At 37.8% G+C, this 17,880-nt stretch overlaps 1 protein-coding gene across 10 annotated transcripts in view; it reads left to right on the top strand.

Moving 5' to 3' along the window:
- Window positions 1-17,880, top strand: part of Fis1 (fission 1 protein) — a 38,101-nt gene that overhangs the window by 3,810 nt on the left and 16,411 nt on the right. The window contains exons 5-6 of one of the 10 annotated variants that reach the window (XM_070998854.1): window positions 7,038-7,118; window positions 15,154-15,343. The exons of 6 other annotated variants lie outside the window; for them this stretch is intronic. In XM_070998854.1, the coding sequence (XP_070854955.1) occupies window positions 7,038-7,091 (54 nt within the window). In that variant the 3' untranslated portion in view covers window positions 7,092-7,118; window positions 15,154-15,343. Of the gene's footprint in view, window positions 1-1,885; window positions 7,013-7,037; window positions 7,119-15,153; window positions 15,344-17,691; window positions 17,805-17,880 lie in introns of those variants that run through there. 3 more of the 10 variants (XM_070998849.1, XM_070998855.1, XM_070998853.1) reach the window with 3 other exon arrangements.

Genomic DNA, 17,880 nt, shown 5'->3' with positions numbered 1-17,880 from the left:
AGGCTTATTAACTTTTTATTTGTATTCATTTTTAAAAAATAAATTTTTGCATTATTTAACTTTATGGTTTATATTAAACATATTTATTTTGAAAAAAAAATTTGTCAGAGTCTTATGGCAGTCGATTAATAATACTGAAAATAAAAATACGAGTTCTTATATATTTCATTTACATGTTACTTTTGTTTCACATCACATATAAAGGGCGAAACAACAAAAACTGTAAATAAACATTTTTCATATTTTAATTGCTTGTAATTAATTTATTAATTGATTATAGTAGCACTTACCTGACTTAAACTTATAAACGTAAAATTTCCGACAAACTTACTAAATAACTCTTGTATTCGTTCGGGTAGTCGATTAATAATACTGAAAATAAAATACGAGGTTTTAATATATTTTACTTGTATATTACTTTTGATTCACAGGTAAAGGGCGAAGTAAAAAAAACCGTAAATAAACCATTTACATATTTATATTGCTTGTAATTAATATATTAAATTATTATAGTAGCACTTACCTGTCTTAAACGTATAAACGCATTTGTAAACGTTAAATTTCCGACGAACTTATTAAAAAACTCTTGTTTCCCGTCGGTTAACGCCGAAAGAATGATCGAAGTCAAGGCTTTTATTTTATTTTCTATGGCGTATTAGCCAGAAGAGACAATAACGGACTCTGTGACGTCGACAGCGGCACAGTGTTTTTGCCTTCTGACATGCCATCTCGAGCTCCAGAACTGAAGGGATTTTGCTAATATATTCTTGATCACCAGTCGAGTCGATTTATCCCTGTCCGTCTGTCCATGTGGACGATGTGATCTCGAAAACTATAAGAGCTAGAGCGTTGGGACTTTAGACACGATTTCTTAGCTTCGTAAGAATCGAGAGTATGTTATATAAAGGTGCAACGCCCGCTTGAAACTGTGTCATTTTTTTTAATTTAAATTTTTATACCCGTTACTCGTAGAGTAAAAGGGTATACTAGATTCGTCGGAAAGTATGTAACAGGCAGAAGGAAGCGTTTCCGACCCCACAAAGTATATATATTCTTGATCAGGATCACTAGCCGAGTCGATCTAGCCATGTCCGTCTGTCCGTCTGTCCGTCTCTCCGTCTGTCCGTCTGTCTGTCCGTCCGGATGAACGCTGAGATCTCTGAAACTATGGGAGCTAGGCTATTGAGATTTGGCGTGCAGATTCCTGAGCTTCTTACGCAGCGCAAGTTTGTTTCAGCACAGTGCCACGCCCACTCTAACGCCCACATACCGCCCAAAACTGTGGCTCCTACAGTTTTGATGCTAGAATAAAAATTTTAACTGAAATGTATTGTTCTCACCAATACCTATCGCCACCTATTGCCACGCCCTTTTTAACGCCCACAAACCGCGAAAACCTGTGACGCCCACAATTTTCATGCTAGATAAAAAATTTTAACTGAAATGTATTGGTCTCGTCGATACCTATCGATTGATCCAAAAAAAAATTGCCACGCCCACTCTAACGCCCATAACGCTTAAATCTGTATACCTCCGGTAGGTGGCGCATTTTAATCTCGCTTTGCTGCTTGCATATCTCCATATAGCTGAGTAACGGGTATCTGATAGTCGAGGTACTCGACTATAGCGTTCTTCCTTGTTTTTAAATTGAAACGTATCGGTTTCATCTCTATATCTATCTATTGATCCAAAAGAAATGGCCACGCCCAAAAACCTTCCAAAATCATCCGCATGTACGATGACATTTCAGGAACTATAAAATCTAGAAAGTAAAATTAAGCATGTAGAGATTCTAGCGTAGCGCAGGTGTATTTTATAAAATTATATAAAATGTGGCGCCCACATTTTCAAAGATTACAATTTTAAAAATTTTTATTTTTTTCAGCTTGGAAATACCTACCGGCACGCCGAAGTTAGATGTTCAGTGGGTTATAAGTAATGACGTTATGCCCTTACTTAGCAAGAAGTAAAGTAAAAAAAGGAAACAAGTAAAATTTGTGTCATTAAAATCGTTTAAGAAAAAAGATAAGGGTATTTTCTTTTTAATACCCTTGCAGAGGGTATAATGATTTCAGTCAGAAGTATATATAGTATATATATTCTTGATCGGCATCCTAGACGAGTCGATCTAACCATGTTCGTCTGTCCGTCCGTTTTACGCAAACTAGTCTCTCAGTTTTATAGCTGTCGCGAATAAACCTTCCCAAAAGTCTTATTTCTATTTCACGTAGTAAATAAGTCGGATCGAGCAACTATCAGCTATAGCTTAGGAATCTTCAAAAAACAAGAAAGGAAACTTACTTTAGCAATTCGTAGTTTCTATACCCTTGCAGGTCGTTCACGTGGGAGCGTTGTATGTTCAGGGCTTTTCGATTTTTAGAAAACTTAAAACTAATTACAGTAGCATTAAGGTAATGTCCCATTTTGTATTTATAACCGTATATATTTACGGAAAATGAAATCTTAGTATAATTAGTATTAGTATATTAGTATTATTTTGATATTAAAAATATTTTGACAGCTATTTGAAAGTCGTCCGATTTTTTAGTAGTTTGTTACGTGGGCATATTAGTGCCCGAGTCCTGACAAGGACTTGGGCCGAGGGAGAGGGGTCCGATGTTCAGGCACCAATTTCCGGCATAAGCTACGTCGTATTCGTGTCGTGGGATCTTGGTAAGCCTCTCTCCTCTCCAACATAATGAGAATAAATATTAAAAGTGCCTGGAAAATAATATTAGTCATCAAGTTCGTCAGTCATCCGTCCACACTGCCCAACAAGCTTAGCTGTCGCTTGATCGCAATACGATCGGGCTGTGTTTTGGCCATACTCCCTCCCCTTCACACATTCGTGTGCCAATGGATCGTCGCGGGCCGCTCAATACGATCCCCTATTGTCAAAGTTGTCCGTCGAAAGTTATGTCATTGTTCTTGACCTACTCCACTCCTCGCGTCAGCACACCCCCGTTGTTAGAGTTCTAGCACACCATGGTTTCGAATTCTTTTTCACATTATACATTTTTTTTCTTTCACAACTATTTTTAAATATATAAAAACACAAAAACGCGATTTTGACGTAACAACATTATTGACACACTTGTTGCTATTTTTTTGTTAAATCAACTGATTTGGTTTATTAATATTAATTATTCGTAGAATAAAACTTTTACTGTAAAAGGGTATATTGTAAATGGGAAAAGTAACAGGAAGTAGGAAGCGTTTCGGAACCAATAACATCCCTTTCCTACGCAAACTAGTTTTTCAGTTTTAAAGCTATCGGGCTGAAACTTTCGCAAAAATCTTCTTTATTTTGCAGGTAGTATATAAGTCGGCACCAAAAAAATTATACTTCTGGTGTTTTTTTAAATATAACCTACGCTTGAAAATAACATTTTTGAATTAGATCTGAATTTCGAATTTAATTTGATCAAAATGGAACGATTTTATCATATAAAAAATTGGTATGAAAATAATATGAAACAAATTATTGCTTCGGTGTTTTTTGACATATTATCTTATACTATTGGGAATATCACGTTTTTGTATTTTTAAGAATGTAACGAAATAAAGCGCTATTTTCGACATAATGGTGCCACTTCACCCATAGCATCCTCCGCAGGGCCTTTGTGATGCAAGTTTGTAGTCTATTTAACAACGTGTCGCAAGCGATGCCCCAGCATTTTATTCACCAATTAAGGGTCGGGAGAACAAAGGCTTTGAAGAGCCGTACTTTAGCCTTAAGGAATAACTATCTGGGCGAAGTAGCCCGTCTATTTTGTCCACTTTCGTCCTTGTTGACCCACAGACTCGGTCGATCTGACTCCGAGGTACGTTACTTTCTGCTCATGCTTAAGTCTATCACTATCTAAGTAAAGGCTACGGGAGCGGCCAGGTCAAAGAGCAAAGGTGGCGTGTTGCGTTTTATCAACGTTAAGCGCAATATTCCATCGGGAGGCTCAACATTAAAAATTATTCAAGAATGTCTGGACACGCCACACAGCCGAGGATGGGGTGCTGCCAGTGGCTAGGAATACATTATCATCTGCGTAGGTGGCTAGAAGAGTACCACGTGCTACTTTGTTTGGGAGATCCGAAGTGTAAATTGTGTGCAGATTGTGTGGGACTCCAGCTCGAATTTGACGTAGTCCAGAAAGATGTCCACGAATGTCGACGGCAAGCATCCTCTTGTCCAGAATTGACAACGAGCTTCTAAAGTCACTCAGGCAATAGTGACATTAGCTTGTAGAAAAGACCTTCATGCCAAACCCTATCAAAAGTCTGTCTGACATCAAGAAAAACGGCCGAGCAGTATTTATGACTTTCTAAGGCATCTAGAATGTGGTTCACGACTCTGTGAACCTGTTCAATAGCTGGGTTGCGACTACGGAAACCAAATTGGTGGTTTGGCAAAGCGTGATTAAACGTGTCAATGTCCAGGAGCCTGTTTAGTACGATCTGCTCAAAAATCTTGGAAAAAGTGGATCAGCAGGGATCGTTACCCTTTTTGAGGACCATTCTAAGTAGAGCACGCTTCCAAGGGGATGGAAAATGGCCAAGGTTCAGTGACGCATTGAAGAGAAAGCAGAGCTGCCCAATGACAGAGTTAGGAAGTGACTTTGCAACTTTAACGTCAATCTTATCCATGAAGCTTTGGTGGGGCCCAACCGCTTTATATGATCTAGGACCCCTTCTTCATCCACTGGTTGCACAGCAACAGGAGGACCCAATGAGAGTCCAAACCTAGAAATTGTGGTTGGAACTTCCTGACTTGTTGCAAAATCGAACAGAGTAAATAGATTTTAAAGATCGTCTGCAAATACTTCTGCTATTTCGGAATCACTGTTAGCCCAAGTGCCATCGCTTTGTTTAAGACAAAACCAGTGAAGGGGTCGACTTTTCAGATTTCCTGTGCATTTCCATAATGCGAACTCATGATCCTAGTTGGGATCAATGGCACTAAGATGATTCACTCCATATAGACATTTGATGGCAGCTTTTTCACTCGTTACAGCTCATATGAACATTTTGCGATGTTAGTCGTGATTTCATGCATGCCTTATTCGTGTTTGTCGTATGGAAGGTCACCTGCTCAAATGTCCTTGGTGATTTCTTGTATGATAAAATATAAAATGTCATCGATAAAAATGGTTTAAATAGGCTTATTAACTTTTTATTTGTATTCATTTTTAAAAAATAAATTTTTGCATTATTTAACTTTATGGTTTATATTAAACATATTTATTTTGAAAAAAAAATTTGTCAGAGTCTTATGGCAGTCGATTAATAATACTGAAAATAAAAATACGAGTTCTTATATATTTCATTTACATGTTACTTTTGTTTCACATCACATATAAAGGGCGAAACAACAAAAACTGTAAATAAACATTTTTCATATTTTAATTGCTTGTAATTAATTTATTAATTGATTATAGTAGCACTTACCTGACTTAAACTTATAAACGTAAAATTTCCGACAAACTTACTAAATAACTCTTGTATTCGTTCGGGTAGTCGATTAATAATACTGAAAATAAAATACGAGGTTTTAATATATTTTACTTGTATATTACTTTTGATTCACAGGTAAAGGGCGAAGTAAAAAAAACCGTAAATAAACCATTTACATATTTATATTGCTTGTAATTAATATATTAAATTATTATAGTAGCACTTACCTGTCTTAAACGTATAAACGCATTTGTAAACGTTAAATTTCCGACGAACTTATTAAAAAACTCTTGTTTCCCGTCGGTTAACGCCGAAAGAATGATCGAAGTCAAGGCTTTTATTTTATTTTCTATGGCGTATTAGCCAGAAGAGACAATAACGGACTCTGTGACGTCGACAGCGGCACAGTGTTTTTGCCTTCTGACATGCCATCTCGAGCTCCAGAACTGAAGGGATTTTGCTAATATATTCTTGATCACCAGTCGAGTCGATTTATCCCTGTCCGTCTGTCCATGTGGACGATGTGATCTCGAAAACTATAAGAGCTAGAGCGTTGGGACTTTAGACACGATTTCTTAGCTTCGTAAGAATCGAGAGTATGTTATATAAAGGTGCAACGCCCGCTTGAAACTGTGTCATTTTTTTTAATTTAAATTTTTATACCCGTTACTCGTAGAGTAAAAGGGTATACTAGATTCGTCGGAAAGTATGTAACAGGCAGAAGGAAGCGTTTCCGACCCCACAAAGTATATATATTCTTGATCAGGATCACTAGCCGAGTCGATCTAGCCATGTCCGTCTGTCCGTCTGTCCGTCTCTCCGTCTGTCCGTCTGTCTGTCCGTCCGGATGAACGCTGAGATCTCTGAAACTATGGGAGCTAGGCTATTGAGATTTGGCGTGCAGATTCCTGAGCTTCTTACGCAGCGCAAGTTTGTTTCAGCACAGTGCCACGCCCACTCTAACGCCCACATACCGCCCAAAACTGTGGCTCCTACAGTTTTGATGCTAGAATAAAAATTTTAACTGAAATGTATTGTTCTCACCAATACCTATCGCCACCTATTGCCACGCCCTTTTTAACGCCCACAAACCGCGAAAACCTGTGACGCCCACAATTTTCATGCTAGATAAAAAATTTTAACTGAAATGTATTGGTCTCGTCGATACCTATCGATTGATCCAAAAAAAAATTGCCACGCCCACTCTAACGCCCATAACGCTTAAATCTGTATACCTCCGGTAGGTGGCGCATTTTAATCTCGCTTTGCTGCTTGCATATCTCCATATAGCTGAGTAACGGGTATCTGATAGTCGAGGTACTCGACTATAGCGTTCTTCCTTGTTTTTAAATTGAAACGTATCGGTTTCATCTCTATATCTATCTATTGATCCAAAAGAAATGGCCACGCCCAAAAACCTTCCAAAATCATCCGCATGTACGATGACATTTCAGGAACTATAAAATCTAGAAAGTAAAATTAAGCATGTAGAGATTCTAGCGTAGCGCAGGTGTATTTTATAAAATTATATAAAATGTGGCGCCCACATTTTCAAAGATTACAATTTTAAAAATTTTTATTTTTTTCAGCTTGGAAATACCTACCGGCACGCCGAAGTTAGATGTTCAGTGGGTTATAAGTAATGACGTTATGCCCTTACTTAGCAAGAAGTAAAGTAAAAAAAGGAAACAAGTAAAATTTGTGTCATTAAAATCGTTTAAGAAAAAAGATAAGGGTATTTTCTTTTTAATACCCTTGCAGAGGGTATAATGATTTCAGTCAGAAGTATATATAGTATATATATTCTTGATCGGCATCCTAGACGAGTCGATCTAACCATGTTCGTCTGTCCGTCCGTTTTACGCAAACTAGTCTCTCAGTTTTATAGCTGTCGCGAATAAACCTTCCCAAAAGTCTTATTTCTATTTCACGTAGTAAATAAGTCGGATCGAGCAACTATCAGCTATAGCTTAGGAATCTTCAAAAAACAAGAAAGGAAACTTACTTTAGCAATTCGTAGTTTCTATACCCTTGCAGGTCGTTCACGTGGGAGCGTTGTATGTTCAGGGCTTTTCGATTTTTAGAAAACTTAAAACTAATTACAGTAGCATTAAGGTAATGTCCCATTTTGTATTTATAACCGTATATATTTATGGAAAATGAAATCTTAGTATAATTAGTATTAGTATATTAGTATTATTTTGATATTAAAAATATTTTGACAGCTATTTGAAAGTCGTCCGATTTTTTAGTAGTTTGTTACGTGGGCATATTAGTGCCCGAGTCCTGACAAGGACTTGGGCCGAGGGAGAGGCGTCCGATGTTCAGGCACCAATTGCCGGCATAAGCTACGTCGTATTCGTGTCGTGGGATCTTGGTAAGCCTCTCTCCTCTCCAACATAATGAGAATAAATATTAAAAGTGCCTGGAAAATAATATTAGTCATCAAGTTCGTCAGTCATCCGTCCACACTGCCCAACAAGCTTAGCTGTCGCTTGATCGCAATACGATCGGGCTGTGTTTTGGCCATATTCCCTCCCCTTCACACATTCGTGTGCCAATGGATCGTCGCGGGCAGCGCAATACGATCCCCTATTGTCAAAGTTGTCCGTCGAAAGTTATGTCATTGTTCTTGACCTACTCCACTCCTCGCGTCAGCACACCCCCGTTGTTAGAGTTCTAGCACACCATCGTTTCGAATTCTTTTTCACATTATAAATTTATTAAATAATATTTATGTCGGCGTGTGCCGGGATTGAATAACATAATATTGGCTAATTCATATAGGGATTAAATTAATTGACAATTATTGTATTAGCGGAGAGTATCGACCTTACCACCTGTGAAGGTGCACACATCAGCAAATGCTGACTATTCACGACTACAAACGTCGCTCATAGGGCTGATACTCGCCGCTGAAAAATTAACATTTAATTATTATGTACAAAGAAGGTATAAAAAAGAAAAGTATATCTAAATGATTATATATATGAAGCAATTATTATATATGGATATTATATATTATTACATGTATTCCTAACAGATTAATTCTGACGTGTCTTAACTAGGAAAGTATTAATATTGCCCAAAAACAAATTCTTATCCAGACGGGAGAGGACAATGGCCGTTGGAACGGTAGAGATAATGATAGCCTTTTCGGTCTTATTACAGTGGGCAAGTGGAGAAAAATCTAGACGGAAGGTCTCAATATATAAGTACTCCAATAAATTCACTGTTATTGGTAGGGTCGCTTTTGATAACAAGTATAAAATTCTTACGTTAAATTGTGGATCAGTGTCTATTGTTTTTGCTAAAGCTTCTGATGTAATCTTGGCGCACGGATATATATATATATATATGCATGTATAAGAAAAGGAACCGTGTTCCGACAAACTTACTCTCTTTTAAATCCTGGGCGATGAGATCTCGACGCCCCGGATCCTGGACTTTGGGAGATTTTATAATTGGTTTATATACATATATACGTGCAAGACTTGATGGCGGTTTACAAAAACAAAACACAAAAATTATGTTACACAAAAAAAATAACACTATCGCTGTATAGATATGTATGTATGCATGCATCGTATGTGAGTTCCACTACGGCGCACGTCAGTTCCAATGCTCGAGCTGGGGCTGGTCGGTGCAGCTCCAATTTCTTGTTCAGCGTATGTAATTGGGGGTTCTGTTTACACTTGCATTCAGATATGCATGTACTCGCATATTGTTTGTGATTGTTTTTGGCGATTCACTTTTTGTTTATAATATTGGAGTGCAATTTATTTATTAATAATTTATTGTTTTCTATTGTCTCTTTGCTGCTTCACTTCACTGTATCGCTTGGCTTATGCTCCAATGTGGGTCACCACTTGTCCAGGGCATGATGTTGGTCGCGGCGTCTCTGAACAGAGCGCTTGTAGATCTTTACAACCTTAAGGATCACTGTAACCAGGAGTAGTCCAACGATGAGCTTCATGGTCTTGTTGACATCTTGAATATCATCTTGGTGGTCAACGATCTCTACTGTGTTAATCACATTGGCGGTGCTGCCGGCCACTTTGGACGTTTTGCTACCCATCTTGGTGTCCTTAGGCCATTCACTTGGTTCGCTAGTTCTTTTCGTCCTTCGGGATTTTGCAGGTTGACTTCCTCCAGATTGTGGTCGATCGCAGGACCGGTTATCGGGACTTTCTCCTGGGTGAAGTTGATCCTAGGGAAACGTCAAAACATTCTTCTGGACACCAGCCTTCTTCCAGTCGTGGTCGTGATCAGAACAATTTCTGTCTGACTTCTCCATTTGGCTGGGGTCTTTAATACCGGACTAGAGCTTTCGCTAGTCCCCCATATTGGATGAATTAACTAGGTGTTCCCACCTAGGGGTACTGTTTCTCTATTTCCCCTATTTTAGGAGTCAACGGCCGGCTGGTGCACTTTGCCACCTTACTGGAGTACGGTTACGAGCAGGTGGATCGTGGTCGTTGTTCTGGCCACGCGACACCCATGAGTTGTCGAATTGTTCTTGCTGTTTTGCCCTTATCAATCGGAGTGTGGTTAGTCATTAGGGGCCCCTACCCTCAACTTATGGCAGTTTTTTTTGCCGGAGTTAATCTTGTATGGGGGAGGGCGTACGTAACAAGTTTTATTCAAAATTCTGAAATATTAAGAGAATGATTTTCCCAAGTTTAGATATTAATATCTCAAAAAACACCGAAGTTATAATTTTTTAACATTTGAGAACTGGTTTGTTTAGACGAATAAACTACCTGCAATAGAAATAAAAATTTTGGGAGGGTTTCATCCCGATAGCTGAGAGACTAGTTTCATAGAAACGGACAAGCGGACATGGCTAGATCTAGTGATGCTGATCAAGAAACGTGTGAAGGACACGCGTTTGCGTTGCAAACTTCTGACTGAAATCATACCCTCTGCAGGTGTATAAAAATCGGACGACTATGTCATATAGCTGCCATAGTAAGGATCGGATAAATATTATTTATTTTTGATCATTTTCTCTCCTACTTTCAAAACTTCGAATTCATTTAATAAAAATCGGGCTACTATGTATATGTCAGGGGCTGAGACATTTGCTGGTCTCCTTCTTGCATTTTTGTTGCAGATGCGCAGTGAGTCGCGGTCAACGTCTTCTCCGTTTAGATATCGAAAGCAAAGTGAAGTCGGCTTCCTTCTGCCGGCTTCTTCAGACACACGTCAAAACGACACACATCATCCAATTGCAAATTCCTTTCTTTTCTCTCTCTCTTTCTCATTTGCAATTCCTTTTTGGTCCTTCTCTCTCTCAGAGTCCTTGACCTTGACCATGACCGCGCCACACTCGGCTGAGACGACACTCTCTCTCGTTCTCAATCCACGCTCTCAGCAATTGTGCAAATAAAAGGAACCACAAATAACCTAGTGACCAGTTTATTTTATTCTTTAATGCTGTACAGTTTCTTTTACATTTACATCCTGACTTTCACATGTCCTCGTGTGCATACTGTAATAGTAGGTTGGTATCATTCTTGCTTTATTTCTCTTTTCATCTTTTACATCTCTCAACATCATTCTTAGCTTAAGAAATAGTCTACACACACAACTTTATAAATTGCGTCATCAAATGTCGGTTTCGCAGGCTATCTCGCTTTTTCACATCATGCAGTGAGTCAAATCAAACTTGTCACACCAGTCAACCGCGCCACACACCATGACAGAACACTCCTGGTTCTACACTTGTGCCTTCGGCTTGACCTGGTTCAACTTTCTCTTGTACTCTTCTGCGCAAACCCGACCATTTGGCTATCCTTGTTATCAAACCACAGTTACAGGCTCTTGCCGCCCCACGCGACGCTTTGCACCTTTAGTGCCACGATCTGCTCAGATCCAAACGGCATGACTATTGTTGATCAAATCTAGCCCCTGTGTTTGATGTCTCACGACGAGTGTCTTTTTCACCACTGTCACTTTCCTCAATAGTCTCATCAGAGATCTGCTCGTCCGGCAGCCTTCTCAAACTCTCGTGCGAATACTTGTAGGTTCGCTTGCTAGTTAACGATTTTAACAGGTATCGATCACCTTCCAACAACTCGGCAACCACAAAAGGTCCTTTGAACTTAGGATCCAATTTGGTCTGATGCCGCTCTTCACTTCTAAGCAAGACATGATCCCCAACCTTGTGTTTTACAATCTTGGCCTTATTCTTATCAACTCGATTCTTTTCATATTTCGCATTTATTTCAATATTTTCTTTGGCCTGAACCCTCGCTTGCGTACAATCTATTTTAGTTTCTTCATTTATTGGCAATAAGCCCATTGGCCTGGCCTCTCTTCCAATCAATATTTCTAATGGGCTATACTTTGTTACCGTGTTCGTTGTACAATTAATGGCTAACTGTACTTCACTGAGAGCATCCTGTCAGGAACGTTCACCTATCTCTACCGCTGTCAACATACTCTTCATCGTGCTCATGAATCTTTCAACCTGTCCATTGGCCCTACATGCACCTGTTGCTATCAAATGTAACTCTATTTTATGCATTGAACAGAACTCACGAAATTTTCCACAAGAGAAACTCCTGCCTTGATCTGCTATGATACGGTTAGGTACACCAAAAAGTGATATTGTTGATTTTACAGCCTTAATACAGTTTTCTGCATCTAAATGCAAAGTATGATATAGGTGTACAAATTTAGTAAATGCGTCTATTTGACCTATGACATATTCCTTGGTATCATTTTTACAACTCAGCTTTCCACTAATATCAATGTGCACATTATGCCAAGGTATCTCAACTTTCGGAATTGGATGCAATTCCATTTGAAATTTCCCTGATGGAGGCTTTGCTAGTTTGCATGTGATGCAGTTTTCTACAAATTTTCGTACATACTGGGACATATGCTCGAACCATTACTGCTCATAAACCTTGTCTAAAGTTTTCTGCCACCCCAAATGCATGATTGCTTCATGGACGTGATTTACTACAGACCACCTAAAGGCTCTTGGGATTACATGTAGACAGCGTGTTTTTCCATTTCTCTGAATTTTCCGATATAGAATTCCTGCTCTTAGCTCATACGTCTTCGCTAAACTCTCCAGCAACTCTCCATCATTCAACTGGACTATAATTTCCCTTACACACGAATCACGCTGTGCTGCTCAGCTACAAGCCAGTTGTCTGTCCCCTCTGTCAGGTCGATGCGGACTTCGGGTACTCTATTTGTTGCCTCACATTCAGTGACAATCGGATTTCTGGATAAAAAGTCCACGTGCGCCATGCGATATTCCTTGCTGTACTCTACAGTGAAATCAAATGATTGCAAATATGCCCACCAACGGTGAACTCTCGGCGTTAGTTCTACTTTAGCACGACTTGCTTTCAATGAATTACAATCTGTGAATGTTACAAACTTTCGACCGTGAAGGTAATGTCGGAAACTTTTTACAGCGTTGTATACTGCCAGGGTTTCTAATTCGTATGAATGATACCTCGATTCTGGGGGCGATGTACACTTGCTAAAGTATTCGACCACTCTAGGCTTACCGTCTATTTTGTGCATGAGAATGGCACCATAGCCACTTGCACTTGCATCCGTATGCAGCTCTATGGGATGTTGTGGATCAAAAATAATTAAAACCGGATCATGAGTTAGTACTGAGATGATCTTCTGCCGTATTTCTTCATGCTCAGCTTTTCAAACGAAACTATTAATTTTGGAAGTCAACTGATATAACGGTTTCATCTGTGGGACAAATTTACGGAAGTACGACGCTAATCCTATAAATTGTCGCAATTGTGAAACATTCTTTGGTTGAGATAGTCCAGCCAGAGCTTGTATTTTTCGCGGATTTGGTTCATTACTACCGTCCTTGACCAAGTAGCCAAGATATTCTATTTCAGTTTTCAGAAAACAGCATTTTTTTATATTAAATGAAAATCCTGCTTCCGATAGAGCCTTTAGCACAACTGTCAATCTTTCAAATGCTTCCTCCTTTGACCTTGCTACTATCACTACATCATCAATGTAAACAATTGCATAGGAGTACGCCAGGTCACCCAGTGCTCGCGTTATAGCTCGCTGAAAAATCGAAGAGGCATTCTTCAGCCCAAATGGCATAGACAGAAACTCGTACTGGCCCTCAGGGGTTATAAAAGCAGTTCTCTCTATAGATCCTACATCTATTGGAATCTGTTAAAACCCACTAGCCATATCTAAACAAGAGAAGTATTTACCCCCACGCAGTCTGTTTACTTGATCTGATATTAAAGGGAAAGGATATTTGTCAGCCACTGTATTTGCACGTAGCTCTCTATAATCTATGCACAAACGATCACTGCCATCTTTCTTCTTAACTAATAAATTTGGACTCGCGAATGGAGAATTACTTGGACGTATTACATTTGCCGCCAACAATTCTTTGATTTTATCTCTAACTAATTCCTTTTCATATACGCCAGGTCGATATGGACGTCTCTGCACAGTCTTGTTGGCATCTAATAAACGAGTTTCTAATTCTCCAGTCGTGACACGTCTGCTCGATATTCCAATAATAAAATGCTCAGTGTACTGGTCAAAAATGTTCTTCAATTTAGACTTGTCATTATCACTTAAATCATAATTTTCAGCAAATCATAATTTGTAATAGTTTCATCGGATATTGAATTAATTTGTTTGTTTGTGCCAAAGCCATAGTGCCAAGATTTCACGACCAATCATTCTGTCATGTTTCAAATGCTCGTCCATAACTACATTAAACATGATTTCCAAATTAAATTGACAAATTTTTTATGGTTTAGAATGACTAAATTATTAAATCTTTTTCCGGCCACTTTGACTGCTAACTTTTCCTTTAATAAGGAGCACTCGGCACCCGAGTCGAAAAAGAATGGAAAGGCCTCACCAAATTGATATAAAATTCCTTTCGGCTCCAACACTGCACAGACATCTACTCGCTTCTCGTTCATACTGCTACTCGATGCTGCTGTTCCCTTCATACATGCAGATGCAATATGACCGACGATTCCACATTTAAAGCAAGTCACTCCAGTCCTGTCTCGTCCCGCCAGTGGTCTTCCAAACGATTGATTTGGTTTTGATTGTTCTGCCTTCCTTTTACGGCATTCCAGAATTTTGTGTCTAGAAATTCCACAGTAATGAAACTTCATTGGTGTGTATGCCTTGAATCTCTTCCTGTCGGGGCCTATCGAAAGATCTGAAACCAGGTGCTCACTTCGCTTGCTGTATGCGTACGCCTTCAACTGCTGCTGTAGTTCATTTCTGTTCGTTATATTGTGTGCCAGCACGAAAGAAACAGCTATTCCCTCGATGTCCATCGACTTCCATTTTGTCAAAAGTGACATCACTAATCGGCTACCGTACGCTGACAAACACTCGCCCGTTTTCGGACGTCCGTTGAGAATGTTCAACAAGGTGGCGGCCGGCGTCACAGAATCGTCGTAGCGCTGAACAAACAACTCTTGGAATTGTGGCCAGGTAATACCAGCATAGCTGATCTGTGAAAGCCATTGGGAAGCGCTCCCTTCTAGTGCTCCACTATGACTAGAAAGTAATATTATATAATATACTTTTCATTAAAACATTTTCTTTGAAAAATAATTTGTTTAAACAGTGCTTAATTATGATTCAATCTATTTTTGTATAAAATCGACAACAGTATAACTATTGATTAAATTTGTTTGTTCCTTTTTTTAGTAAACAAAAACGGGACAAATAGTGAAATCCATAATTTTTACGAAATCTTAATCCACCTGCAACTTCATCAACGCAGCCGTTTTGTCTGTTGCTGAAATCGATAAATAGTAATTTACTTCATTAATGCTCTTAAATATTGTACTAAGTTTAACCGCGATAACTCAATAAAAGGCCCAAATGTTAACTTTTATTTAATATCTAATAATAAAATAGGACCACAAAAAGGGGAAAGTCAATCGGCAGTTAAAAAATTATGGACAAAAAACCTAAAAAACCGAAATTCTGATTCATTTGAGGACGTGTGTACTAACAACTGATGAAGTAAGTTAATAACAACAACAACAACAATTAATAAACAACTTTAAGCCAAGAGCCACTCTCCAAATAACTCTGACTGGCTTAGAGATAAATCCGTGGTCATCTATTTCTCTCAACTGCGCTTCCAAATTATTCCCACCCAGATCAGTTTCACAAACTCCGCATAAAAATGATACTGTAAACGTCGAAGCCCTGAAGTCCGCTAACGTAAACACAAGATCCTCAAAGCGATCCCTAACGTAAACATCAATTCACGGCCGAATTTTAATTTCAAATTTAATCTGCAAATTGCATCACCTATTTTGAGATAAATCTCTTAAGCCGAGTTTTATTATTGATCATTGAACTCGAGGCAGGGCAGTTTGTTTTTAAGAATCGAATCGAATAAGTGAAGTTAAAAAATAATATTAAATTTGTTTAACAAATTCACTAATGAGAAAGTTAATTCGCATACAAAGTAAAATTAAAACAATATCTGCAGAAAAGAAATTTCCTGGTAAAAAATGATAAATTATTACCAAATCCTGAAACTGTAACTTCGGATTGCAGACCGCATGTACATTTATAGAAGAGTATCGATTTCTGTTCCGATATATCTCCCGGAGATTTAAGTCTTAATTGCGTGCACCCATTAGCTCTAATGACTTTAGAAAACATGGCAATTAACTTTATTTTGACGATTGTCAATGTGCGGGAAATTAATTAACCATTTTGTTAAAGGTGCTGAAAAAAATGTAACCTCCCTAACAACTAGAACTTCTGTGGCTGCGATAACGACACAAAAATGGTCTACAGTTTAAAAAAAAACTAAATTGGAAGCGTTTCCGAACCAATAAAATCTCTTCAGTTTTCACCGAGTGACACTCCATATAGACATTTGTATTGGATGCCCGCTTTTTCACTCGTTACAGCTAATTTTAAAATTTTGCGATGTCAGTCGTGATTTCATGCATGCCTTATTCGTGTTTGTCGTATGGGAGGTCACCTGGTCAAATGTCCTTGGAGATTTCTTGTGTGATATAATATAAAAAGTGATCGATAAAAATGGTATAAATAGGCTTATTAACTTTTTATTTGAATTCATTTTTTAAAAGTAAATTTTTGCATTATTTAACTTTATGGTTTATATTAAACTTATTTATTTTGAATTTATTTGGTCGCCTTGCCATAAAGTTTGTTGGGTCTATTGCACGTAGTAAATAAGTCGGATCGATCCGAAGTTTCTATACCCTTGCAGGTCGTTCACGTGGGAGCGTTGTATGTTTACGGCTTTTCGATTTTTAGAAAACTTTAAACTAATTACAGAAACATTAAGGTAATGTCTATATTTACAGAAAATGAAATCGTAGTATAATTAGTATTAGTATATTAGTATTATTTTGACAATAAATATATTTTGAAAGCTATTTGAAAGTCGTCTGATTTTTTAATAGTTTTATTCAAAATTCTGAAATATTAAGAGAATGATTTTCCCAAGCTTAGATATTAATATCTCAAAAAACACCGAAGTTATAATTTTTTAACATTTAAGATCAGGATTGTTTTGACATATAAACTACCTGCAATAGAAATAAAACTTTTGGGAAGGTTTCATCCCGATAGCTGAGAGACTAGTTTCATAAAAACGGACAAGCGGACATGGCTAGATCTAGTGATGCTGATCAAGAAACGTGTGAAGGACACGCGTTTGCTTTGCAAACTTCTGACTGAAATCATACCCTCTGCAGGTGTATAAAAATCGGACGACAATGTCATATAGCTGCCATAGTAAGGATCGGATGAATATTATTTATTTTTGATCATTTTCCCTTCTACTCACGTGTATAGCATTTTAATATTAAATACATTTAACATTTCATATCTCAAAACTTCGAATTCATTTAATAAAAATCGGGCTACTATGTATGTAACATAGCTATAGGAAGGTTCGGAAAATATATATCAAAATAATATAATAATGATAATATATATCAAAAACATATACACTAGTAAATTACAATAAAGGACTGTAATTGAGCATCATTCTATTTAAATTTTACAGGCAAAAATAATTTAGCGAAGAAAATCAACCAAATTAATTAAGTTTAAACGAAATAGTTAATAGCACACCCGTGTTTGTTTTTTTTTTCTGTTTTTTGGTTTATGTCACTCTGGTATTAGATGGTCGATATGTAAATGAGTTTAAAAATTTAAATGATAATTTAAAAACTTGCATTTCAGGAATACATCAAGAAACAAATTGATAAGGAAGTTGCGAAGGGCTTGGCAGTCGCTGGTGGAGCGGCGCTAGTACTTGGTGGAATATTGGGTCTAGGCATTGCTATGGCTAGAAAGTAATATTATATAATATACTTTTCATTAAAACATTTTCTTTGAAAAATAATTTGTTTAAACAGTGGTTAATTATGA

The sequence above is a fragment of the Drosophila suzukii genome, unplaced genomic scaffold (genome assembly GCF_043229965.1).
Source record: "Drosophila suzukii unplaced genomic scaffold, CBGP_Dsuzu_IsoJpt1.0 scf_10, whole genome shotgun sequence".
In the NCBI taxonomy this organism is placed as follows: domain Eukaryota; kingdom Metazoa; phylum Arthropoda; class Insecta; order Diptera; family Drosophilidae; genus Drosophila; species Drosophila suzukii.
This window is presented reverse-complemented; position numbering and strand designations above follow the sequence as displayed.